This window comes from Enhydra lutris, unplaced genomic scaffold (assembly GCF_002288905.1).
Source record: "Enhydra lutris kenyoni isolate GAN:26980312 unplaced genomic scaffold, ASM228890v2 scaffoldscaffold5, whole genome shotgun sequence".
In the NCBI taxonomy this organism is placed as follows: domain Eukaryota; kingdom Metazoa; phylum Chordata; class Mammalia; order Carnivora; family Mustelidae; genus Enhydra; species Enhydra lutris.
The window spans coordinates 47,967,480-47,993,464 of NW_019154089.1; the positions used below are offsets into that span (position 1 = coordinate 47,967,480).

At 35.9% G+C, this 25,985-nt stretch overlaps 1 protein-coding gene across 1 annotated transcript in view; it reads left to right on the plus strand.

Moving 5' to 3' along the window:
* The window catches only part of LOC111140907 (FYN binding protein 1), a 170,650-nt gene that overhangs the window by 129,691 nt on the left and 14,974 nt on the right, over nt 1-25,985 (plus strand). The window contains exons 4-14 of the mRNA XM_022493167.1: nt 5,132-5,178; nt 7,278-7,297; nt 7,736-7,770; nt 8,726-8,846; nt 12,281-12,440; nt 13,473-13,617; nt 17,898-17,920; nt 18,938-19,004; nt 19,732-19,869; nt 21,344-21,369; nt 23,556-23,622. Coding sequence (XP_022348875.1) covers nt 5,132-5,178; nt 7,278-7,297; nt 7,736-7,770; nt 8,726-8,846; nt 12,281-12,440; nt 13,473-13,617; nt 17,898-17,920; nt 18,938-19,004; nt 19,732-19,869; nt 21,344-21,369; nt 23,556-23,622 — 849 coding nt within the window. The remainder of the gene's footprint in view (nt 1-5,131; nt 5,179-7,277; nt 7,298-7,735; nt 7,771-8,725; nt 8,847-12,280; nt 12,441-13,472; nt 13,618-17,897; nt 17,921-18,937; nt 19,005-19,731; nt 19,870-21,343; nt 21,370-23,555; nt 23,623-25,985) is intronic.

Genomic DNA, 25,985 nt, shown 5'->3' on the forward strand with positions numbered 1-25,985 from the left:
CTTACATCATTTCATATTTATTGAATGTTTTCATGTTATATATGGTGAATTCGGAGTTCTAAAAGTAAACTAAGATTTATATGCTCTCATGTTGGGTCCATGAATCAATGTATGCATGTAAACATTATCTACAAGCAATAAATGTTTCTCTATAAACATGCAGCCACATATGTATGTATGTGCTATGCAGATACTCTCCATTCTGCAATTATTTTTTATTCTTTCAAGTGTTTTAGGAAGTAGGGGCTCCTGGATGGCTCAGTGGGTAAACCTCTGCCTTCGGCTCAGGTCATGATCTCAGGTTCCTAAGATTGAGCCCTGCATCGGGCTCTTTGCTCAGCAGGGAGCCTGCTTCCTTCTCTCTCTCTCTGCCTGCCTCTCTGCCTACTTGTGATCTCTCTCTGTCAAATAAATAAATAAAATCTTTTTTAAAAAAAAGTGTTTTAGGAAGTAAACTACAAGTCTGGTAGTCTTTTTGACTAACATTCTTTTTCAAAAATGACCATAAACAAGTCACTTCAGTAACAAACGTTAATTTAGTTTCTTATGCTGGGACATAATTAATTCATCAAAAAAAAATCAAAGCCCTATACATGACTGGAATTATCCTAATAGCTTTCTAAAAATGACAGTCATAATAACAAATTAACTAACAAAGTGACAGTCTCTTTCTCATAGTCTCGTAGTAGGAAGGGAGCCCTGCGAGCAATTACTCTGTAATTACAGTGATACAGAATAATCACTATAATGGAGCAAAGTATGACACATAGAAGCAGCAACTGCGTGGGCCTGGGGTGTTAGAGATGACTTCACAGAGAACGGAGTGTTTCAGGAGAGGCTTAAAAGATTAAGAAGGGTCACAAACGGGATGTGATCAGGAGAAAGATGATTCTAGGAAAGGAAAACATAGTGGGCTAGGCATGGAGGAAGAAGAAACAGAGTGTTCAGAGAGTGAGTCAATATTAATATGTGAAAAAAAGATGATACCAAAAATGATATAAGAGGATATACAAAAAATAAAACTGTAAAAGAACAGGACTGAGGGGCGCCTGGGTGGCTTGGTTGGTTAAGCATCTGCCTTCGGCTCAGGTCAGAGTCCTGGGGTTGAGTCCCGCATCGGGTTCCTTGCTCAGTGAGGAGCCTGCTTCTCCCTTCACTTGCTTATGCTCTCTCTCTCTCCCTCCCTCCCTCCCTCTCTCTCTCTCTGACAAATAAATAAATAAAATCTTTAAAAAAAAAAAAAAGGAACAGGACTGGTCATAAGAACCTTGCATACCATGAAACAGGCTGTATATTTTATTCTGTAGGATGTCAGTTTATTCGACATCTAAGGTATTTACATCTTGTGTTTTTAATTAATATGTAATTTATTTAAGTTAGTAATGCAGAGGCCTAATTTATTTAAGTACTCAAATTCACATAACTTGCTATCTTATTTATACATCTATTAATTTTTATTGAAATAAGAATAGTTATTGTCAGTGGGATCTTTGATTAATGATGGGACAATATGCAGGTTAAATTCTTTTAAATGGATAGTTACATTTAAAAATTTAGTTTTAATTACCCCTTCCATGTTTTACATTGCCTCTGTAAATCTACATGTTGAATTTTTTAAGTATTTCAAAAAGCTGACTGAACAGTAACTGCGCTAAGCAAAATCTTCCCCAAAACTTAAATGAGTCGTAAATCTATCAAAGCATGTCCAGTTCTCTTAAATATTCCAATTGTATCTTCAATGAGATTCTTCTTATACCTCTTAAGAAGCACATTTATTTTGAAAATTTTTATTAAAGTCATAAAGAATAGTGTTATGAACCTCCATGTCCCCTACACAAACTTCAACAATTATAAACTCATCGCCAATCTTGTTTCATCAATACCCCCACACACATCCCTCTTTCATATTATTTTCATACTAATACCACATAATTCTATTCATGAATATTTTAGTAAGTATCCCTAAAAATTAGAGTCTATATATTAATATAAAAGTCAAGTCAAATTTTCAATTGTCAATGTTCAAATTTTCAATTGTTTCTTTTTTTTAAGTTTGTTTGAATAAGAATCCTATAAAGTCTACATATTTTCATTGGCTTATACATCTGCAATTCTCTTTCAAGCTATAACCCTACTCTCTCACTTTATTTATTTGTTTATTGCAATTTATTTATGGAAGAAATCAAGTTGTTTGTGGGCATTGTAGTTAACCACAGCCTGGACTTTGCTGAGTGCTTTCCTATAGTACAGCTACGTGTTCCTCTTTCCTCTCTATTTCCTGTAAATTGGTAGTTGGAGGTAGAGGTGACTTAACCAAATTTAGTTCTAGTTGTTTTGGTAAGACTACTTCCTAGGTGATGGTATATTCTTTTATCAGAAGTCTGTAATGTCAGGTTGAATCTCCTTTTTTGATGTGAACGGCCTTTGAGTCTCAACATTAACACAGAGAATACATACTTTTCAACTAAACCAAAAAGTCTAACAAACTTTAAATTAGTTTGACATATCTAACTGAATATTTGCTAATGTAACACATCTCTTAAATATTATAAATACTTAAAATATTGAACATAAGTATACTTTCCCAATGATGGTAAAATTTTTTCACAAATTTTTGTACCATGGGTTTGACTTCCTTCATCATTTCTGTATTTAACTCCGAATCTCTCAAGAACTAAAAAGATTTACTAAGGGATGTAAGTGTCTTTTTCTAACCAAACTAATGAGTTGATTAATTGAGCTTTTACACTTACCTAAATTAAAAGCTAAAGCATATATAGGTTAAATTTTAACATTTCAAATTTGTTTAGAAATATGTTTATTGGATCAACAATTGATGACCACATATGCTTACCATCCCAGATGGAGACTAAAGCATGTATGTCTATGACAGTTCTTCCTGAGCTACAAGTATACCCACTGAGGTTTTGTTTGTTTGTTTGTTTTTGTTTGTTTTTTGTTTTGGGGGGTTTTTTTCAGTCTAAGGAATAACAAGGCACTTCCAGCCTACATTCTTCAAATAGGGTTAATTTTGCAACCAACATCTCTTGGGTTTAAGTAACAGTCTTTCCTAATTCTTTAAGTGGCTTGAGTAGTGAACATGAGAGTGATATAATCATATTTTGCATTAGAGAGATCATTTTAGCAGCAATGTGGAGAAAGGAGTGTAAGGGGAGAAGAGGGAGAACAATCTCATCACTAGGAGATGGGGCAGATGGCTACTGCAAGAGTCCATGTTAGTGATAATATAATTCTGTACTTGTGTCTATCAGGAAAGAGGAGAGTGATGGAGGGAGGAAGTGAATTATAGGAGACATTAAATATATGGAACTGACAGAGCATGACTAATTTAATATGGAACTGAAGAAGAGTGAGAAACAAGGATGACTTTGAGGCTTAGGTGGATATGGAACTGTGGTATCATTCACTAAGATAAGAAACTTAATTGGAAAAGCGTGTTTATGCTTGGATAAAAGAGGAAGCCTCAGTTTCTGTGATATTAATATAGAACTGGTTGTGGGACATTCAAGTAAAGATGTATATATATAAATCTGAAACTCCAAAGAGTGGCCTGCACTGGAGATGTCAATGGAAATCACCAACACTAAGAGAAAAACTGAAGCTGTGGGCATATATGAGACCTTTCAGGGACAGATATAGAGTGGAAAAAAGAAGGCAAGCCAAGACCAGAACACAAAGGAACATCATCACTTAAAGGAGAAGTCAAAGGGAAATAAGCCCACCAAGGAAATTGTGGGATAGTGGTCAGAAATGAGCCAGGAGAGATTTCTTACAAAAACAAAGGAGACTCTAGGAAGGCTAAACGTCCAATACTGTTAAGGCCACAAAATAGTCATGTAACATGGAAGCTAAGAGGTGTCTAGTGTATTTGGTAAGTCCTTTAAGAGTAGTTTCAGCAAAGAACTGGCAATAGAAGCCAGAGTATAGTTAAGAAGAATTGAGTGAAAGGAAAAGAAGTCAAGTCTGTGAGCACAGACAGCCTTCTCCGATTTGGCTGGGAAAAGGAGGACTATCTATGGTAATGTGGAGGATTTAGAAAGGTAAAGAGAAGAGTTTGGCTTTTATGAATGAGAGTAGTTGGGCTAGGAGAGAAAAAAAAATGTGAGATATTTAGGAATGGGGAGTTAAAGAAGAGGAGTAATAATAATATATATAATATGGTGACAAACAAAAGAAGAAGAGAAGGGGGATAAAACATTGATAATTTAGATAGAATTCAGAACACAGGTGGAAGGAACTTTGATAGAAGGTCAGGATAAGTTTGGGTTAAAGGAATATATTTTCTTAAGAGAGTTCACATCCAATAACTGCTATTTTATCAGTGAAATAAGAAACAAGGGCATCTTATTATAGGGGAGAGGAGAGGGACAGGAGGTTTGTAGAAAGTAGTGAAGGTTTTAAATAGCCATTGGGAAGGATGATGGGAGAGAAGGTTCACTAGGAAAAGGTAAATGAGATTATAAAATAGTGTTGAGGTTAAAGCTGAAATTAAATGTCATTTGTAATTTCCAGAATCAGTGAAATAGCAATTTTTTCCCAACTATGTTAATCAACTTGAGGAGAAAAATAGAAAATATAGATGTTGCATCAATCATTAGGGATTTGTGGGGCCCAGGTATTAATAACTGTTAAGAGCAGCTGGAGTAAAGCAGTTTGGAATGAAGCACCTTGGAGTCCAAGCCACAAATGGCAGGGAAAAAGCCAGGTAGAGAACATCTGGAAAGAAGGAATCAAGGTTTAGAACTAATTCTCTTTGGTATCTAGATCATAAAACCAATCAAATGCCTTCAGAATCCTGGAATTGAAGCATTGATATACTGCCATTTTAACAGAAAACATATTACTGCCCTGAAGCAATGAATTACTCTTATGTGTCTGCTATGAATAGACAGAACTGTCCTCAAGGTCCCTGATTATCCATGTTTTTGCCTCAGTAGCAGCATCAATATGAGTCTATGGCCCATTCTAACAACTTTTGAAGTCATAAATCAGAGCAGAGATTAAGAAAAAAGAATAATTTAAAAATGATCCTTTGATTCTTTTTCACTTTTCATTGTAAGATGAGCCTCTATTTGCTCCATTTTTATTTTCTCTTCTTTCCTGCTTTCAGAAGCCCTGTAAATGAAGAAAATCAAGATGGTGTGATGCACTCTGATGGTAAGGGGCAAAAGATGTTTTATTTATTTGTTAACTCAGATACAGAAATCTGAGTTAATCATTCTGATAGGGTCACTATTGGGCTGTTGTCCTCACTGGTCCTTGCAAGGTCCCTCTCCTGTTTTACTTATGTATGTATTCCCTTTTATCTCCATGACCCACTCACTCCTTTCTGTCCATTTCCAACCAGAGACAAGTATTCTAATACATTTAATGTGTGTGTGTCTGTTTATACATATTCTTTGCATACTCTTATAAGTATGTATATATTTCAATTTATATAAACAGTACGTTATATCTCAGTCTACTCTTTTTTTTTATACTCAGCATTATGTGTTTTAGGGGACCCACCCATGTTGTTATATGTGTATTTAATTTATTAACTACTTCACAGTACCCCACAGTATGTATCCTGTGCATCTGCACTTTACTTCCAATTCCCTGGTACTTATAAATAATAATTCAGTGTGTGTTCTTGTCCATATTCCCATATGGACCTCTGAGACACTTTCTTTAAAGTATATATCCAGTAGTGGAATGGCTGTTTGTAAGCTATGAAATAATCATTTTGACTGATTAGGACTAGAGTATTCTCCAGGAAATCTGCATCTCTGTATATTCCCATCAGCAGGGCATGAAAATTCCAAGATGCCTACCTTTCACCAATGCCTGGTATTATTCAGCTTTCCAATTTCAAGTCTTATATGTATAAAATGATATCTCACTTTATTTTCTTATTTCTGCTTCTACTGGGTCTGAGTACTTAGTTTGTGTATTGGCCTTTGCAGTTTCCTCTTCTGTAACTTGCCAGTTCATATCTTTTGACCACTTTTGTTTCAGAGTTGATATCTTTCTAGTTGACTTGCAGGAGTTTGTGTGTATTTCAGATATTAATCACAGTCAGATGCAGACACTGCCACTATCTTCTCTCACCCTGTCCATTGTCTGTTACCCCGAGCTGCCCTTCACTGAACAGAAATGAATTTTGATATAATCAAATTAATTATTACATTGTAACTTGTGTTTTAAAGTTTTAGTTAAGAAGTCATATCCCTAAAAAATAAAAATATCTATTTTCTTCTATGAATTTCATCCCTTAAATCTGAGTCTTTGATGTCTTTGTAGTCCACCTTTGAGGAGTTAGCAGAAACCCAGATTTATTGCCTCATTTAAGGAACTAGTTTTCTCATTAACATACTTTGAAACCCATAATTTTCTCAATATTTTATAATGCCACCTTTATACTACATCATGCGTCTATGTATGTATACCTGTGTATTTGTGTGTGTAATAACTGTGTATATAAGAGTGTATGTAAATTCATGCATCTTTCTCTGAGCTCTCTGCTCTATTCCACTGGTCTATGTGTTCTATACCAACACCATACTGTTTTTATTATTATTACTCTAGATTATGTCTTCATATTGAATAATTATTTGATATCACTAAACACTTGAATAGTAAGGTATCTTTTTTTAGAGAGAGAAAGAATAGGGTGAGCCAGGGAGAAGGGCAGAGGGAGAAAGAGAGAGAGAATCTTAAGCTTAAGCCCCACATTGGGCCCAGCTTGGAGCCCAGTGTGGGGCTCAATCTCACAACCCTGAGATCATGACCTGAGCTGAAACCAAGAGTAGGCCGCTTAACCAAGTAAGCCACCCAGGTGCCTCAGTAAAGTATCTTCAAAAAAAAAAAAACCTAAGTAACTAGATTTGCTTGCTGCATAAATCTAAGTCCTTGGGAACAAGTAAGTCAAAACGTGCGAACTAGTCACTTTCTGACAATCTTTCGTTCCACACAAGGCCGTAAAACCATATGTGTATGCCTTTCATAAAGAGGATAAAAAGTCTTCATTATTTTTTGCCCTTTGCATTATTTTATGAAAGCCAGTGAGATGATTTTATGGCTAAATTACAAGTATTGAAAAGGCCATAGTAAAGATCTAAGCCGCATGTTCTATTTCATACTTACATATCTTTGATAAAGCATAACTTCTGTTAAATTATGAACTGTTTTGAATATATTATGTCTAGCAATTCTGTACTAAAGTGCTTTTTAATTAAAGTATATTAAATTTTACTCTTTTTTTTTAAACCTTTTAGGTCCTGGAAATCTAGATGAGGTCAGTTTTTTTTTTTCGCATTCTGATATCATACAACTTCACTCAAATACTTAACATGATTCATGTTCTATTGACATAAACCAACGAATGAAAACTTATGAGTAATAATGATATTTTTCCATTTATAATATTACTTCATCTAAAATGCTTGAGACATTAGACACCAATCATTACACTGACTCACAGGAATTTTGTAACACTGCGCATAAACTTAAGTCTGGCTAGACATCTGAATTATATAGCAGCATATAAAATTAGATCTTTTTGTGCTAACTTTTCCAATCTATCTCTTGAAAGGAAAAGAAAATATTTGAAACAAGACAAACTTATATACACTTAAATTTATGCTTGTTTTACTGAGCATTTGATTGATGTAATGTGTGTATGTTCCCTTTTTGAGTAATTAAAATTAATCATTATTAATGTTTTCCTTGACAGGAACAAGACAGTGAAGGAGAAACATATGAAGACATGTATGAGTTTTATTTTTTACCATGATTTCATCCATCTGAAATGAATATTATGATTTCTGTGAGGGAGAATGGATGGATATTGAACACAAAGGGGGAAAAGCTTTATTGTTCAAATAACTGACATATAATGATAACCTTTATTTCAATACAAAGGACTAAAGATTCTTTATTTGTCTAAGAATTTTATGGAGGACTCTTAAAAATGTTCTTCTGTGAGAGGCCGGAGACCCACAGCTACTGGAAAGATCTCAGGCCAGTAATCTCTGAGGCAGGAATCTAGACTTCTTGCTCACAGTGTGTCCTTGGGCAAATGAATTTATCTATTTATTATAACTTCCCCACCTAGACAGTGCTTCCCCTCATAAGGTGCTATGAGAAATAATTTACCACAGCACCAGATGGCAAAGTTTCTACCTGCTGAAGCAGAAAGATGTTAAAAATAGTTCCAAAATGGGTTTCTGGATGGGCCAGGACTAAGAAATTTCTTGGAAAGTGAGGGAAAGAAGAAATAAATATGTGAATTTATTTTATCTTTTTTTTAATTCAAATATCTTAATTTTCTCTACCTGGTTCTGGTACAGCTGCTTCTGATGACAGTTTCTGAACTAAGCTTTGCATGTGTATACCCTGTGCCTGTGAGTGCCTGAGAAAGAGAGATTAATTATATTCATACCGATATGCAGCAAGAACAGGACCTTTATAGGGCATCTCTCCCACTGGCTAGCAAAGGTTATGAGGGGAAGCAGAGCCTTTGGAAGGTATCCTCATTTGCATGCCTCCTACTGGATTTCAGAACAGTCTCACACACCCAGGAATTTTGACAACCGTTGGCTTCTTACCTTCATCTCTACTATCAGATACTGTCTTCTGTTGTGGGGAGAAACCTCTGGATACCTGAGCCATAATACACCAATGTTCGCCAATGCTGAAACAACGTAACAATTTGTATCCACAGAGAAGCATCCAAAGAAAGAGAGAAAAAAAAGGAGAAGGAGGAAAAGAAGAGATTAGAGTTGGAGAAAAAGGAACAGAAGGAGCGAGAAAAGAAAGAACAAGAAATAAAGAAGAAATTTAAAGTAAGAGCTTGCTTGCCAATGGGTTAAAAAAAAAAAGCGTAATCTCTTTTTATAACTTTCATACAAAAGGGGCAGCATTCTTGAAAACTTACATGGTGGGAGAATTACTTAATTGTTGTTTCCTTAAAAAGTAACTACCTTCATAACAGTAATTATTTTGCCCAATATACTCTCTTACCTCTGCACTAAAAATGTAATAGGATAAAGCCCAAATAAAATATGGTGCCTTAGAATTAGTGGGCACCTAGGAAATTTTATGGTAATTTAGTGAATGAATACTCAGTTGCTCAAACCCATCTTTGCTCTCATCATTTCACGTTTGATCTTGACCAACTTATGCTATGAGCTCGGAGCCCACACACAGATATCCCTGTGGCAAGCATCACAATGGTGCAAGGGACACAAATGTGTCTGGATGACCCAGACCTGTCTCAGAATAAAGTTGCTATAACTACTCTAAATGCTGGTGTCTAGACCTGACTTATATTTTGGCCTTTATTTTTAACTTAGGTACATGTTGACTTCTGACACCCACTCTTTCTTGTCCCTCTTTTTCCACCTGGATTTCTGACCTCTCTCTTCTCTGATCTCTGATTTCTAATTGTATGACTCCTATTACTACCACCAATGCTACACTGGCAGGCTGTCCTCTCTTGGATACACCATCTTTGATGACATGTGCCATCAGGCACAGGTCTGGTGTGTTAGCTATATTTAAGGTGATTATATGAATTAGAGAACTATTCTTCATGATGAAAAGGATTCACGTCAAGATTCCTTTAAATATTTAATTCCTCTGGAACATTTAATGTATCATTTGAGTTATAAAAATTTGATTTCTATATAACTCCCCAGTGTATTTATTGTATTAAAACAAAGTTTCAACAGTATGGTACAGGAAAAAAAATAAAGCTTAGAGTCAATTGGATAGATGTGGATTTAAATTCCAGCTGCCCATGTGAGTTATGTGATTGTAGGCATATTATTAAATTTCTCTACACCTCAGATTCATATTCTTTTGTTTTGGTTTGTTTTTATTCTTTAAAGTAAGAATAAATGATACCTCTCTGGGAAGTTTCTTGTGGAATTAATTAAAATAATGTACATAAGACACTCTATCTGTTAGGGTTCTCATTAAATTTTGAAAAAGCTTACTATATATAAGTAAAATTAAGATTAAAGCATGACTATTAAGACATTTTACTCATACAGATGTATGGGTACCAATGTTCATATTTTTCAAATGACAAATATGAAAAATTAGTTTCTTAAACAAAAGACTTCATAACACACTTCTGTGAAGGGACTTTGGAATTTTGAAGGAATTCTTGTGTTTCTTTTGGAGAAATCAATTTTGTATTATTTCAGTTATTCATTCAAATGATTTTTAGTAAGAAAAAAATAGGGTATAGAAATCTTACCACTAAATATGAACTCAAAGTTTGTGAGGACTAGGACTTAACAAGCTGTATTCCTTCCACAAAAATAAAAGATTAAAAGTTAGAAGATGTGGGGCGCCTGGGTGGCTCAGTGGGTTAAGCCTCTGCCTTCAGATCAGGTCATGATCCCAGGGTCCTGGGATCGAGCCCCACATCGGGCTCTCTGCTCAGCAGGGAGCCTGCTTCCCCCTCTCTCTCTGCCTGCCTCTCTGCCTACTTGTGACCTCTGTCTGTCAAATAAATGAATAAAATCTTTAAAAAAAAGTTAGGAGATATTACAATTAAAGAAAATAGGAAGAAAGAGTATTTCTGAGTATCCATTCACTCAAAATTAAGTCTCTTGCATAAAATATTTCATGCTTTCAGCTTCTGAAATTCAGATGCATCTTAACATCACTGGCCTATCATAATTTAAATTAAGTTTTTTCTCTCTTAGTGGTACATAATTGATGATATGTCACAATTCATAACATCATGAGTTCAATAACATGAGGCAGAACTTCAAAAATCACAATGCATATTTGCATATCAAAAGGTCCAAAACATTATGTTGAAAAAGATACAAATTTAGGACTAGGAAATTAGGAGTTCAGGATTCATGTTCTCAACCGGATTACAGTAGTTCCTCTTATTCACAGGTGATACATTCCCAGACCCCCAGTGGATGCCTGAAAATGTGGATAGTACTGAACACTATATATACTATTTTTTCCTTTACATATATACCTATGATGAAGTTTAATTTATAAATAAGGTCCAGTAAGAGACTAATAATAACTAATAATAAAATAGAACAATTATAGCACTGTATTGTAATAAAAGTTATTGATTGTGATCTGTAATTCTCAAAATATCTTATTGTACTGTACTCATCCATCTTAAGATGCCGTGAGATGATAAAATTCCTATGTGGGGGCGCCTGGGTGGCTCAGTGGGTTAAGCCTCTGCCTTCGGCTCAGGTCATGATCCTGGGGTCCTGGGATCGAGGCCCGCGTCGGGCTCTCTGCTCAGCAGGGAGCCTGCTTCCCTTCCTCTCTCTCTGCCTGCCTCTCTGCCTACTTGTGATCTCTCTCTGTCAAATAAATAAATAAAAATCTTTAAAAAAAAAAAATTCCTATGTGATGAGATGAAATGGAGTGAATGACCTTAGCGTTGTGACATAGCATTAGGATCCTATTGATCTGACAATAGGTCAGAAGGAGAATCATCTGTTTCTAGACCACAGTTGACCATGGCTAGCTAAAACCCCAGAAAATGTAACCACAGATTGGGGTTGGGGGGGCAGTTCTATATTCTCCTGCTATGAAGAAACCACGGTACTATCCAGGATATTTATTTCCAAAACTTCACTTAATATTTGTTGGCTATTTTTCTTATTTATAAACCTATTTCTGAAATGTTATCTTGTTTATAGCAGGTAATGTTTACTCTAAGTTTACAGATAGACAACACCACAAAGTTGGGGGGATAAAAAAAGGAAAGAAAGAAAATGCTTTTCCGACAATTACTACCCACCACCACCATCTTCCCACCCCTTTGCCGTTTGAAGTCTAAAGAGAACCATCGGAATAACTACACCATGTGAAAATGGGAAAAAAACCTCTATCTACCCAGCAGACCACCAGCAAAACCCGTAAACCCCATAGCACCCAGCACATATTGTCACACATAAGTTGTATTCAGTTATTAGTGGCTTCCTCTGTAAGCCTTTCACAGGCTTCTAAGATCAACAGATCACTACCTCTCTCTTTTGGACCCCAAGCATATGTTTACCTGTTCCTTGTGGGTCCTGCCTCACCTCTATGATTTTCCCCCTCACCCCTCTTAAAAGAACATTCATTGGGTATGACATTCATCCCCAGTTTATGTAAATGTTGTAAATAGGCTGGTTGGCATGTTGTGGATGTATTGTATTTCAAAGTTCTGTTCCTAAAAGATTTTCTGAATTTTCTGAATAGTAAGAAAGACTGATGTGATTGTTCCCCTTCTTTGCAGCTAACAGGCCCTATTCAAGTCATCCATCAGGCAACAGCTTGCTGTGATGTCAAAGGAGGAAAGAATGAACTGAGCTTCAAGCAAGGAGAGCAAATTGAAATAATCCGCATCACAGACAACCCTGAGGGAAAATGGCTGGGCAGAACAGCAAGGGGGTCATGTGAGTGCAAATTTTCCTATATCACCGGGCTCACCCATCCCCCCAACCCCCTCCCTTTTAAAACCCTCACTTTGATTCCTGGAGTCCGTAATCTCTCATGGTTCATCTCCCCCTCTGATTTCCCCTTCTTCATTTTTCCCTTCCTTCTCCCAATGTCCTCCATGCTACTCCTTATGTTCCACAAATAAGTGAAACCATATGATAATTGTCTTTTCTCTGTTTGATTTATTTCACTCAGCATAATCCCCTCCAGTTCCAATCATGTTAATGCAAATGGTGGGTATTCATCCTTTCTGATGGCTGAGTGACATTCCATTGTATATATGGACCACATCTTCTTTATCCATTCTTCCATTGAGGGGCATCTCAGCTCCTTCCACAGTTTGGCTATTGTGGACATGGCTGCTGTGAACATTGGGGTATTAAGGAGGACATGTACTGCATGGAGCACTGGGTGTTACACATAAACAATGAATCATGGAACACTGCATCAAAAACAAATGATGTACTGTGTGGTGACTAACAGAACATAATAAAAAATTATTAAATTTCTTATGATTTCAAAGTGTTAGGGTTTTTTCAAGACAGTATTAAATATGCACATTCTCTTGTTAGGAGTAGTTAACAGGGCAAACAAAAATAGGAAAATTTAAAAGGACAGGGATAGCTCCAGCTTCACCTCATCTGCGTTATTGTTTTAGTGGGGGAACAACACAAATATTTCTATGATTCCAGGGAGGAACGAAGGGCGTTCAGTTCCTCCCTGGTGTTAAACGGGGGTGGGGAGGCATGAATTACGTGAGTCACTTTGGAATCCTTAAAGTAGACCTAGGCTTACCGCAAACCATGATGGCCTAAGTCTTCGACAAAGTCCAATGAGACGTGTCTACATTGGAAGTCTATAAATCAGATGTGCATGCAAGGAAATGAAGGGAAAATTTAAACAGCAAATGTGCAATGGATATCTTATTTACAACTTTGAGATATGGAAACTACAGTTACCTGACCATAAATCACTCCTCCTTTTGGTAGATGGCTACATTAGAACAACTGCTGTCCAGATTGACTATGATTCCCTGAAACGGAAGAAAACGTCTCTTGGTGTTCTTTCATCAAGACCTATTGAAGATGACCAGGAAGTCTACGATGATGTTGCAGAACAGGATGATATTAGCAGGTATGTGAAAATACAAATTGTAAAATAGCTCGGACTGTCGTCTTGTCAGAGATTATATATTTTAATATCCTAGAATTGTACTTTGCGTTTTTCTGACTGCTCACTATCATTAAATTACCATTTACAATCACAGATATTTCAGTGTGGGTGAAAGGTCATTTGAAACGCCATAGTCTCATATTTCACTCTTGAGCTGTAGGTATCGAAAACTACTTAGCAAATAATAGGCCATTTGCCAGGTCTTGCCAAATGCATCGTGATTCCGTAACACAGTTTTATAATACTCATTCTCATTTGATCTTAGGGTTATGCCTAAAGAAATATGATTTTGCAAAATACGGAGTATGGGATAAAATTCAGCTCAAAAAATATAAAAAATTTTGCTCTAAAATCTGAGCCTAAATATATTTGTTGTTCTTGTTTGGAAACATAACTGATAACAGAAAGAAGATTGCTTTTTAATACAATTCTACTTTGCTTTTACAGGTAAAAAAGTAAAAGTTCAGTTCTCTATGATCCCTGGTAATCAATAAAGGGTCCAGTTTTCTTTCCATGGACCATTCATTCCACCAGATTGGGATGACTTTCCCTGTAGGAGTCACAGGAACATTTTTCTGGGGTAGAGGAGACAGGACAAGACATCCTTTCTGGAGAAGATGGGAGGGAAGAGTTGCCACTTTCTCCCATGTACCTTTCCTTCCCATCTTTCCCTTCTAAGTCTTCTGCTTCCTTTCTTCATCCCTTCTTTTCTATCTCTTTTTTCCAGCTCTGATCCTCCTTGTCCTTTCTTCTCTTTCTTGCTTTTCCATTTTCCTTCTCCTTTCATTCCTTCCTTCCTCCAATATCTCCCTTTCTTCGGTAAAGCTATAACCCCCTCAAGTTGACAGAAAAGAGGATGAAAATCTCCAGCCCAGTTAGGAATCCTTGTTTTTCTGTGTCCATTTTGCAGAACTGGGACATATCCACTATGATCTCAAAACATATAGTCTATGATAGATCTTCACTTAGGTAAAAATGGGGTCTGCATCTTTCATAACTTAAATTTCAAAGAAAAAAATTACTTCAATTATCAAACATTTTTTAAATATAAAATGATCAGTATAATAATATACTTATAAAATGCATAAAGAATTCACTTTCCTTCCTGCAGTTGTTCCCTTCATGTCATCAGTTAAGGTTGTTATGTTGCTTTCTGGCAGCTTTGTCTTTCTAAATAGTTGGCAATGCCTTCTTGTCATGTTTTGATATATGTTGCATAATTTATGGTAAATTTAATAAATATGCCATAAATTATGCAACATATATCAAAATATGCAATGTATGCGCTGGAGTTTACAGAGCATAAATTAGCTTTAGTAATCAGAAATGCTCTCTGACCTAGTTTGAGAGTTTATAAATGCCAGTTTTGAGGTCAAAGTTTTAAAAGGCCATATTCTGAGAGTCACAGAATTTTCTGTACATGAGTATGTCATTCTGCCTACCTTCAGTGTCTATACTTTATGTTTCATATTTTATTTATCTTAAAAAGTGTTTTTTTTCCTCTTATTTTGAGATTAAAGAACTCCAGGAATATTAATACATACATATTTATGATGCACATAAGCAAGAAAAAAGAAAGGAGTGATGTTCTTAAAATGTAGCATAATTTAGTCATAATAGGGAACTACTTCCCAAAACTAATACTGTTACCTTACCTTTTTCATTGTATGGAGTCCATAGATACCGCAACTCTAGAAGATACACTCTAATTAGTAAGCATGTAGCAGAAAAGTAATCTATTTCATGAAATGGAGTTGGAGGAGGAGTATGGTTTTCGTGTTCAGGATCTTAAACAAATCTAGCACCACAATAGTTACTAGCATGTATGTCAATCTTATGCGTATTTAATGAGAAAATGAAAACAGAAGTTTGATCGGGGGGTTTTTTGGTTTTTTGTTTTGGGGTTTTTTTGGGGGGGGGGGGTTTGGTTTTTTTGAAGCTACAGCTGCTGCTGGCAGAGATCTCACAACAGAACAGGCTTTGTCTTTAGTAGAACAAGGAAAGATGCTGAGCCCAGTCGGCAGCTTGCCCTGGCAAGAGTAGGAGAAAGCACCATCCTGTCCTTCCCCTTCTCCAGATGTCCCCTGGGTCCTTGCACACTTCACCTGCTCTCTCTCTCTCTCTCTCTCTCTCTCTATCGGGTAGGGGGAGCTGACTGCTCACTTCAAACTCTTTGAGCAGGCAGGAGGTTTAACATTATAGGTCCTGACAGCTCTCCTTCTCCCTTTGTTCTCAACTAAAGCAATTTCTGTAATAAATATGAGACGTTGAAGAAAAAAGGAAATTATGCATGCAAATACTTCATCACATAACACACTTTGCTTCTCTGAATGGTCACCAAACTTCTTCCCTCCCTCCTTGCCTTCCTTTCTCTTTTCTGGCACATTCTTCTCTTAACTGCCACTTCATCTGGTAAATGCTTTGTGTTCCGAACAGACCATTTTAAGAAGTTGAAGAAATGCTCTAAAAATAAAATAATGTGTGGCAGCTCTGCTCCTGATTATTAAAACTCTGTTCTTTGGGAATTGGTATGAGAATCTCCAAGATGAAATGTATTTGCCAGGAGTGGCAGTCAACCAAAATTGTGATTTTTCACATAATCCTAACTGCTTGTTTCACACTCAAAGAGAAGTGTCAGACAAAATGAATGTGAAAACGGTATGTAAGCAAGTGGAGAACATACTTAAACGTCATGAAAAATCAATTCCTTATTTACATATTAGGACATTTATAGCATGTTTTTCGGCAAGGTTCCATTAACACAGTATATTTTATTTTTAAATTAACCACAGATCTGTGTCAGGCCCATTTCTTTTATTCTGACTTCAAAGTGGAGGAATCAGATATGAGTGTATAATTGATACTACAGGACTATAATGTCAGACCAGTATCTGTTGCTGGCGGATTATGCAAAGGGCAAAAATGGTGGTTACAGGGGGTACAGCCAAGTGAAGATAAAACAATATTAGAGAGGAAGGCAGGAGGCTGAGGTTCTTATGTCTGCTCTTCTGTTAATTAAACGTAGGTTTGGTCACGTCACTTCATTTTTCAGAGCGTCAGGTTCCTTCCTGCAAAATAAGAAGATTAAAACAGACTTCTGAGATTTTCCCAGTTCTCACAATCTACTCTTCTTTTGCTCTAGCAGAACTCACATTTTAGTGGAAGACACAGTCAAGAAAACTGATGATTATAAAATAGGGAAAATAGAGTGTTAGAGACATACCTAAGAAATACAAGTAATATGGATTAGAAAATTGGGGACCACACTAATTACAATAATAAGAATAAAATTTTCAGGTGCCTGGTTGGCTCAGTCGGTTAAGCAACCAACTCTTGATTTTGGCTCATGTAGTGATTTCAGGGTCGGAAGATTGAGCCCTGCATCAGGCTCTGTGCTGGGTACAGAGCCTGCTTAAGTTTTTCTCCCTCTCTCTCTCTCTGCCCCCACCCCCCTACTTGCTCTCTGTCTCTCAAATAAACAAATCTTAAAAAAAAAAAAAAAAGAAGAAGAAGAAGAATATTTCATGAATAAGATTTCAATGTTTTAGAAATTCTCTCTTTAAAAAAGAATATAATGCTACTGGACTAATATAAAATGCTGTGGCTATAAAATATTAAAAGAGAATTGGAGCCACTTCAGCAGCACAGTCAGTTAAGCATCTGCCTTCGGCTCAGGTCATGATCTCAGAGTCCTGGGATCGAGCCCTGTGTCAGGCTCCCTGTTCAGTGGGGAATCTGTTTCTCCCTCTCCCTCTGCCCCTCTTCCCCACTCCTGCTCTCTCTCTCTCTTTCTCTCTCTCTCAAATAAATAAATAAATAAAATCTTTTAAAAAGAGAGAGAGAGAATTGAATTTAACGTAATAATGGTTCTGTACGACTTCTGGAATACTACTGTTAGTTGGTTGGTTGTTTTTCATAAATCTATCTATGGAATGAAGCAGTAATGTATAGCCTAAAAACTACCCCATGGGAAATGTCAAAAGCAAACAGTAACATGGTTTTGAAAACTTTATGTAGTACTGACTCTCACTTGATTCTTATCAGGTTTGCTTTGTTTTGTTTCTTGCCTTGTTTCTATTATGATAAGGAACAATGTTTCTTCCTCTTTACATAAAACATCCTGACAACTTTGAACTGCAATGTTCTTTCTCTTTTGTATAACTGTTCAATATATGTATTTCTCTTCCCAATAGCTACATAGTTCATATGCTAATTTAATTTGTTTATTTTTTTTCCCCTAGCCACAGTCAGAGTGGAAGTGGAGGTAAGCCACACACTTTTATCAGCAGTTTCTTCGAGTCTTGATCATTTTTGTCTATATTAATGATGAGATGCTTTTGTTTGCAAATAATGAGGAATATCTTAATATGGGTACCACTGGACTGGGAGCTAATGATGTGAGTTCCATCCCTGCCCACTGAGTGACCCTAAACAAGTCACTTCTTCTGAGCTTGTTGTCGGTCATAGGGTGATGCTATTTCCAGTGTCCCCGGGGCAAACTTGATTTATGCCAATTGTCTGAACACAATTACATCCCCCTTCAATTTTAGTAGTATCCTTATTTGGATAATTTATATGGTTGGCTTAACATGACTCCTAAAGACTCCTCGTATTCTTATCACTAAAATAAAGATATTTTATTAATAACTTTCAGTGACAAAATTCTCATCCTAAAAGTCACATTTCAAGTTCTTTGTACGTATTTCTGAACAGAGGAGGTACTCAATAAACTTTTTTAAATAAATATTTGTCAAATAGCAAGGATCCTGAGGGTTTACAACAAAGGGTTTAGCTCTTAAAATATCACCTTGATTAAATGAATCAGAGATATTACCAAATATCAAAAATTCACCTTTCATTCTGTTTTTCTTCACTTATATTTTGATCAGTATTTTTCTGAATGTCCCCTCATTATTAATTAAATTTTTATCACCTTCTCCCTCTTTTCCACAGTATTTAACTCTATTCCTATTCAGTTTTACTTTTTCTCATATTTTCCCACATTCCTGTTATCTCCAATGCACAGTGCCCTTTATCTTCCTTCATATATTTATTAAATTTCACCTCTAAGAATTCCTTTATAAATAATCCACAAAACAATTTGCCTACTACCTATGTGAGAGTGGGAAAATAAAGTTATTTTTTAAATTAAATGGTTGATAAGGAACAGGAATTTTTCTGGAGTTAAAGAAGGCAGATTTATCATCAAATTTTGAGTGATGGTTACATGGCCAAATTATAAAATTAACAGAAGATCTTTCCCCCCACCATCCAAATGAAGGGATGTTCCCACCTCCCCCAGATGATGATATTTATGATGGGATTGAAGAGGAAGATGTCGATGATGGGTAAGAGTAATCAGTGATCTACTTTCTTGAAATTTTTTTACATGTTGAAATTTAGTGTTGATTTCTGGTTAGGATAAAAAGCAAAAAAATGTGCTCCTTATTACAACCATCAATAATGATTTGAAAGTTTAATTAATAGCAGAAGTAAGTCAGAAAGTATAATTGCACCACACTCCAGGTGAAGTAGTAGATTATTTGGAAGAACCTCAACAACTTTGTCAAAGGAAGTAAAATGAAAAAGAATGATCTGTTAGAGATTTTTTTTTCCAAACTTTTCCCAATGACTTGTTTATCAATCAATAATCTCTGGAGAGTTTATCAGTTGCATGGCTATCTCCTGTATAATAATCATACTTATAGGCAATCCAAATAAAAGGAAACCATCTGCTATTTGTGGCAAAACCAGTATTGAGGGGGGAAGGGGTAAGAGCTGTCACTTAATTTTAAAGACAAAATAATGCAAAATTGATATTTAATAAAACTTAATTTTAACTTAGCTTGCTATTCTAAAGCCAAGAGAAATTGCACTAAATAAAAAAAGTAACTTGCCTACTACTTAACTAGTAGCGGCAGCATTCAAAGACCATGGCACCATCTTGTGGAATACAATGAGTCACTTGCTGCCTGAATGATCAATGCAGTATAATTATGAAAAACTGAACGTCTCCCTAACGTCTTCACATTCCGCTGATGATTCCATTCTGATCCGTGCCTGCATGCTCCTAAGCTCCACACTACAGGTTGAAGACAAGAGTAATTCGTGGTCCTGGGGGATTTTGAAGATGTTAAAGGGAAAAAATGACAGAAAGAAAAGTATACGAGAGAAACCTAAAGTCCCTGAGCCAGACAATAATGAAGGTTCATCGTAAGAGTCAACCAAACAAATTCAGTGCACAATAACTACACTAATGTGGATTTAATCAAATGCTACTAATATTTTATAACGAATAACCAAATTCCAGCAGGCTTAAGTCACTTCAGTGTTATTTTCCATTAGTCCTCTTAGCCTCTTTAACAGTATCATCCTTTACTCACGCATTTACAAAAGAGGAACAGAAAGTATTCAAAAATTGTCATATGCTTCAAAGATATATATTGCCTTCCCTATAAACACGCACAGATAACACACATGTATGCACACACACACACACCTTTACATACTCATAACACACTGCATTTCATAGAGCTTTTTTTTTAATTGCAGCATCATTCATACCTAAAAGGTCACTATTCCAATGCCACATTTTATTATGTAATATTTTGTAGTGACTCTCCTTCAAAATACACATTCTCTTTCAAAAATTAGTTTGCCAGAAATAAAGGACGCAATTGGAATGTCTCCTCTCTAAATACAGTATGTAAAGTCTTTGTAGCTCCATAGAGTCTCCATACTTCACTAAAGCCTTTATCAAATATTAGTTGCACATGGACTTCCTCATTTTAAACTTTTCTGAGAGACCTAAAACCAGCCCTTAGTCAACAAGACACTCGAAATTGTAAGTAAACATAACAAATCCTCTTTTTTTAAAAACAATTCTTCTCTTGATGCAGCATTTCAAATGCAGACCTTACTTAGAAACAAAGGCAGGATTATTTTTGCTGCTTCAATTGCACACCTCCTAATTTTAATTTTCAATCATTTGAGCTAATGACCTTTCACACCTTATTGTAACTGTGCACCATTCTTCTAGTGATGTGTGTTTGTGTGTGTGTTTAAAGTTCAGGAAGTAATAAAAGCAAAGGTCTTTTTCTGTTGCAACTAAATACCACAAAATCCTGATTTCAGATCACTTCTATTAATAAGCTCTCCCTGTCTGGTTTCACCGGATATTCCTCTCTTACTCACCATTCTCCTGTTAGGGAAAACAGGGTCATACGAAGAATCCTATGACCTTTGTTCATTTCAGCCCTCTATTTCTACTCCTTTAGGCAAATAAAATTTTCGACCTGAGCTATGCCGCAATGATTCTAAAACATTGAGCCCATTGAATTTACTTTGATGGGATAATATGCCCAAACTTCATAGAACAAATCTGAAAATATTGGTCAAATGGCTATGGGCAAAACCAACCATTGAATGCCTTGACTTTGGGCTTTTTGGGCCACCATTAGAGCTCAAAACAAAACAAAACAAAAACAAAAACTTGTGAAATTCCAAATTGATGGACAGAAACTGAGATTCAGTGGAGAAATGGAGATGAGAAAGGAATGACCACCAGCAGATTAATTAGCCTTCAGAAGCCTTCAGGTTGTTGCTTGTTCACACGTCTCCTAAATAAAAGGGCTCAATTCCTGTTTTTATATTGGTCTGATTATAATGTGTTCTCATTTCTTTCCAGTTTCCCTTCTCCTCCTAAACAATTGAGTAAGTAATAAAAACTAATTACATATTTTACATCTCATTTCTTGCAGATGGGGTAGTAGGAAAGCATTGGATATAGTCATGGTATCTAGAGGAAAGCCCTGACTCTGAAAATATTAACCTGTGTAACCTTGTCAAGCAACTTCTCCTGAGGGGGAGGAATGGGGGGCACAGTTTCTCAACAGTTAAATAGTGAGAAGAGGAAAATTTTTAATATTGGGGGTTTTTAAAGATTTTATGTATTCATTTGCCAGAGAGAGAGAGAGAGAGAGAGAGTACATGCAGGGGGAGCAGCACACAGAAGGACAAGTGGGCTCCGTGGTGAGCAAGGACCCTCCCCCAACGCAGAACTCCATCCCAGGACCCTGGGATCATGACCTTAGGGGAAAGCAGACGCTTAATGAACTGAGCCACCCAGTGTCCCTAATATTGATGGTTTTTAAACAGTTCACCCCATGGAGAAAGGAGTGAAAGGACAAAGGAACTATGGAGAAAAGAACAAGTGGGCAGGGATAGACACTGATATTTCTCATGTCTCCTCTACCCCAATTCAGTCAAGCCTGATATATTGGGCTTCTGCATAAGGATTTCTAAAATTGTATCAGATTGTATGACACCAAGGCCCTTCTAAATCTAAATTTCTTTGATTTTTTTAAATGTATAATTTATATTGTATTTGGAAATTTTTCCACTGTTAAATGTAAAACAGTTTCTTCTTCGTACCATTTTGATCAGCTTATTTTTTTTTTTATCCCTGCTGAGACAGACCTTTCAAAGATTCTTCTTAAATTGACTTTGAACAAAATAAAATGTCTCACAAGAATATTCAGGGGCATTCAAAAAGTTTGAATTTATAAATAAATTGAAAGAGAAAAATGAAACAGACAATCTATTCTTCCAGACTGTTTATCATTTTCAGTTATCAGTTTGAAAATACGTAAGGCACTAATTCAAATTGATTAATAACTGATGAAGAGTTTATATCTTAATCTATAATTTTCAAAAAGTATTCAAGAAATTTAGTTCCACAAGGGGTAGGTATAAAGTGAAACAAATGTGATCAGTTAAGTAAAAAAAAAAAAAAAAATGTGGTTGTTTGTTTTAATTTTCTTTTATTTTCAAGTGTCTTTTATGTACATATGTATGAAAGAGTAATTTTTCCCATTCTAGAAACCAATGATATGATATATTTTTTCTAATATTAATGATGGGTTCTTCACATAGCTATGAAATTAATTACATGAGTTGGGGGGAGAATGTACATGCACTGACTCACATGTATGTAATATAAATATACACATACATATGTACTCTCTATATATTTATACAGAGAGAGAAAGAGAGATTCTTAAAGGAAATTAAATCCTTGCCTCTAGCAGAGAGCATTTAAACTTTCTATGATAATCATTCCTTAAAACATTTGTACTCTCTTCAACTCATTTCAGCCTAATTTGTAGTGGAGCAACTTAACAGGTGCAGAGAGGAAGCAATTCTCCTGACTTTATTAACAAGAGGTCTAGATGGAAGAAAAGTGTCTACGGGTTGGGAAAGCCATTATACCGCTTAAAGGCATAGCCACTTTTCCACCAACACTGATTCTCAGTACCTGCTGGGACCAGACATGTCTTACTACTAGAAATATTCTTCTCATTTTAAGGTGGTACCATATCTAATATTACTGTAAGTTAAAAATTAATGAGAGACAGATCAGTGAATAAAAGAGAATGATAGATAGGTAGACAGACATAGACATAGAAAGGCACAGACATATAAATAAAATAATGTATATTACCAGAGCATCCCAAATCCCCTACGAATCAATCTCTACTGCCTATTGCCAATGGCCGGTAATGCTGATTTTTTTGTCAGCAATCTACTAATCCTGCCACTCATCCCATGTGTGGATCTTCAGATAACCTCAGTCACTAGTTTGGGAGATTTTTTCCTGATAATGTTAGTTACAATCATGACCACTGGCTTTTTTGAGGGAAATTTAGCAGAAGCATCCAGGCAGAGAAAACCTCTCCCCTTAAAGGAGCAGACAATGCTTCCGGAAGAAATGTACAGAGACCCAAAGAAAACTGATTTTGTTGTCCTTGAAACAATTTTTATATTAAAAATATCATCAGATGCTCATATCAAAATTCAAACTAAAAGTTTTCAACATTTGATATTTTGCCTTTTGTTAGATGTGGGAGATGAAGTTTACGATGACGTGGATGCGTCGGATTTCCCTGCTCCACCACCAGAGCTGATGTAAGTCAAATGTTCCCATTTTGAGGTAAAATCCAACTGCTAGTAGAACTTTTTTTTAACCGCAGCGTCGTATCTAAAAGCTCACAATCCAATGCCACATTTTATTATATAATATTTTATAGTGGCCACCCTTCAAAACACACATTCTCTTTTAAAAATCAGTTTGCCAGAATTAAAGGACACAATTTGGAAAGTCTTTTCCCTAAATACAGTACTTAAAGTCTTGGAAACTCAATAGAGTCTCCATACTTCACTAAGTCTTTATAAAATGTTAATTCCTCATAGAATTCCTCATTTTAAACTCTTTTGTGAGACCTAAAACCAACACTCAGTAAACAAGACACTCAACATTGTAAGTACACGCAACAAATCCAAACAAGAAAATTCAAATAGAATAAACCCCCAAAGGTTTGTGCATATTATGTTCAATCCTGTTCAGTCTGTCGTCTCTCTGATCCGAGCTCTAAAGTTTCAGCTGGGCTTGTGGGTGGAAAGCCTTGATCCTGATCTCCCCCCTCCTCCACATTCTCCCCTCCTTTGCCAGTCTCCCTTCTCCTCCCCCTCTCTGGGGCGTTCAGTTCCTTGTCCTCTAATTATTCTCTGCCCGGTGACTCACTGATGTGATCATTCATTTATTCGTTCATATACTCATTCACTGGGAAAATATTTGAGAGACTGATCACAACTGACCTCACTGATTCATCTCCTCCCTTTATTTTTACCCTTTTGCCTAAAGCTTTTTTTGTCTTGAATTCACTTCTTAGTGTATATCTCAGCTTTCACCTACCTTCTTCAAATCCCTTCTGTCCTCCACAAGATTTTTTTCCTTTTATGAAAAAAAAAGATGATTTTTGTTTTGAAAGGACTTTATTATGTCTCTTTTTCACAAAAGCATCAGATTCTCAAAGTTTCTATTCAAATTAAAAAAAAAAAACGTTAAGAATGAATAGTGACATTCTTCAGCTCACCTAGGGTTTCGATTTAATTTCAGGCTAAAACTGTATGAAAACCTGTTAAGATCAGTTAGTACAAAAGGAGTACTTTTTGAAACCTCTTTTAAAATAGAAAATAACAGGGTAAGATGCTTCTTTTATATTCCAATAAGCATGTGAGATGAGCTGATCCATACGGTGTATGAAAGCAAGAATACTTCTGTAGCTTTCTCAGGAAAAAAGGTAAATAAAAAGACCTTGAGCTTGGTTAAAGGAAGAAAGTGACATAGATGAGAGATAATATGCAGTGTCTTCTGAGCAATACTACAAAAATGCATGCATGCTTATCTACTTAGTATTTACTTTTTACCAACACTGTTAAGTTAATTTTACTGAACAAGAGAAAATATCAAGATCAAAGAAACCGAAGGGGGAATATGCTATCATTTCTATGTGAAGACCGAGTTCTATAGACACAACAAACAAGAAAAATAAAAAGAGAATCATTCTGCTTTTTTCTGAAAGGAAAACCTAATCTTCAGTTAATATGTTAGGTTTGAAAATTCCTCACCATTGGGGAGTCACTTCTATCCCTGACATTTTTTAATGCATTTTTCTGTGTTTTCTATTACTGTAGAAATGTCACCCTATTACACACTGGATAATGTTATCTGGAAACCCAGTTACACACTGAATCTTTTCTTCCAGTTGAATAAACCCCAGCTGGTTAAACTTTATGTGATATGTACCGTTTTCTTTGCTGCTGCTTATTTTCAGAGCTTAAGACTATTTTATGTTCTCTAATGTAATATTCTATTTTTAACTAAAACTAAATTTCAATAAGTTATTTTCTAAGAGAGCTCTTGGGCCATTTTTAACATGCACATATATCCTGATAGTTCCAAAGCGCTAATTAGGGACAGCAAATCCACCCGTGCCCAGAGCACTGTGACACGAGAGGTACTGAGGAAGGCCGCGGAAACCAAGGCAGGACATTGTGCTAATTCATTTAACAGTAAATGAATTAATTCTAAGATTCAAGCCTTAGGAATCAAATATTTTGAATATATCAGTCACAAACAGAACTTTACTGTAGGTAATCTAGAGAAAAATCAACATCCGTGTTTAGAACTTTTCATATTCACAAAAATTCTGATTTTTAAAATTCTCTTCTTCAGAGTCATCCAGCCTTTCCCTATGAATCCACGTTCAATCCTAGCAAATGTTCCTCAACCTTGGTTGCAAATTAGTATTATCTGTGGAGCCTTAAAATATATATATGTCGGTATCTAGACCCCACTCAATCTAATTAATTAGAGTGTATTTAATTTAATTAGAATTTCTAGGAATTAGACAAAGTACTTTTTAAAAACTTCCCAGGTGATCTTATATATGGCCAGGCTGAGGAATTACTATCGTAGGCTTATTCTT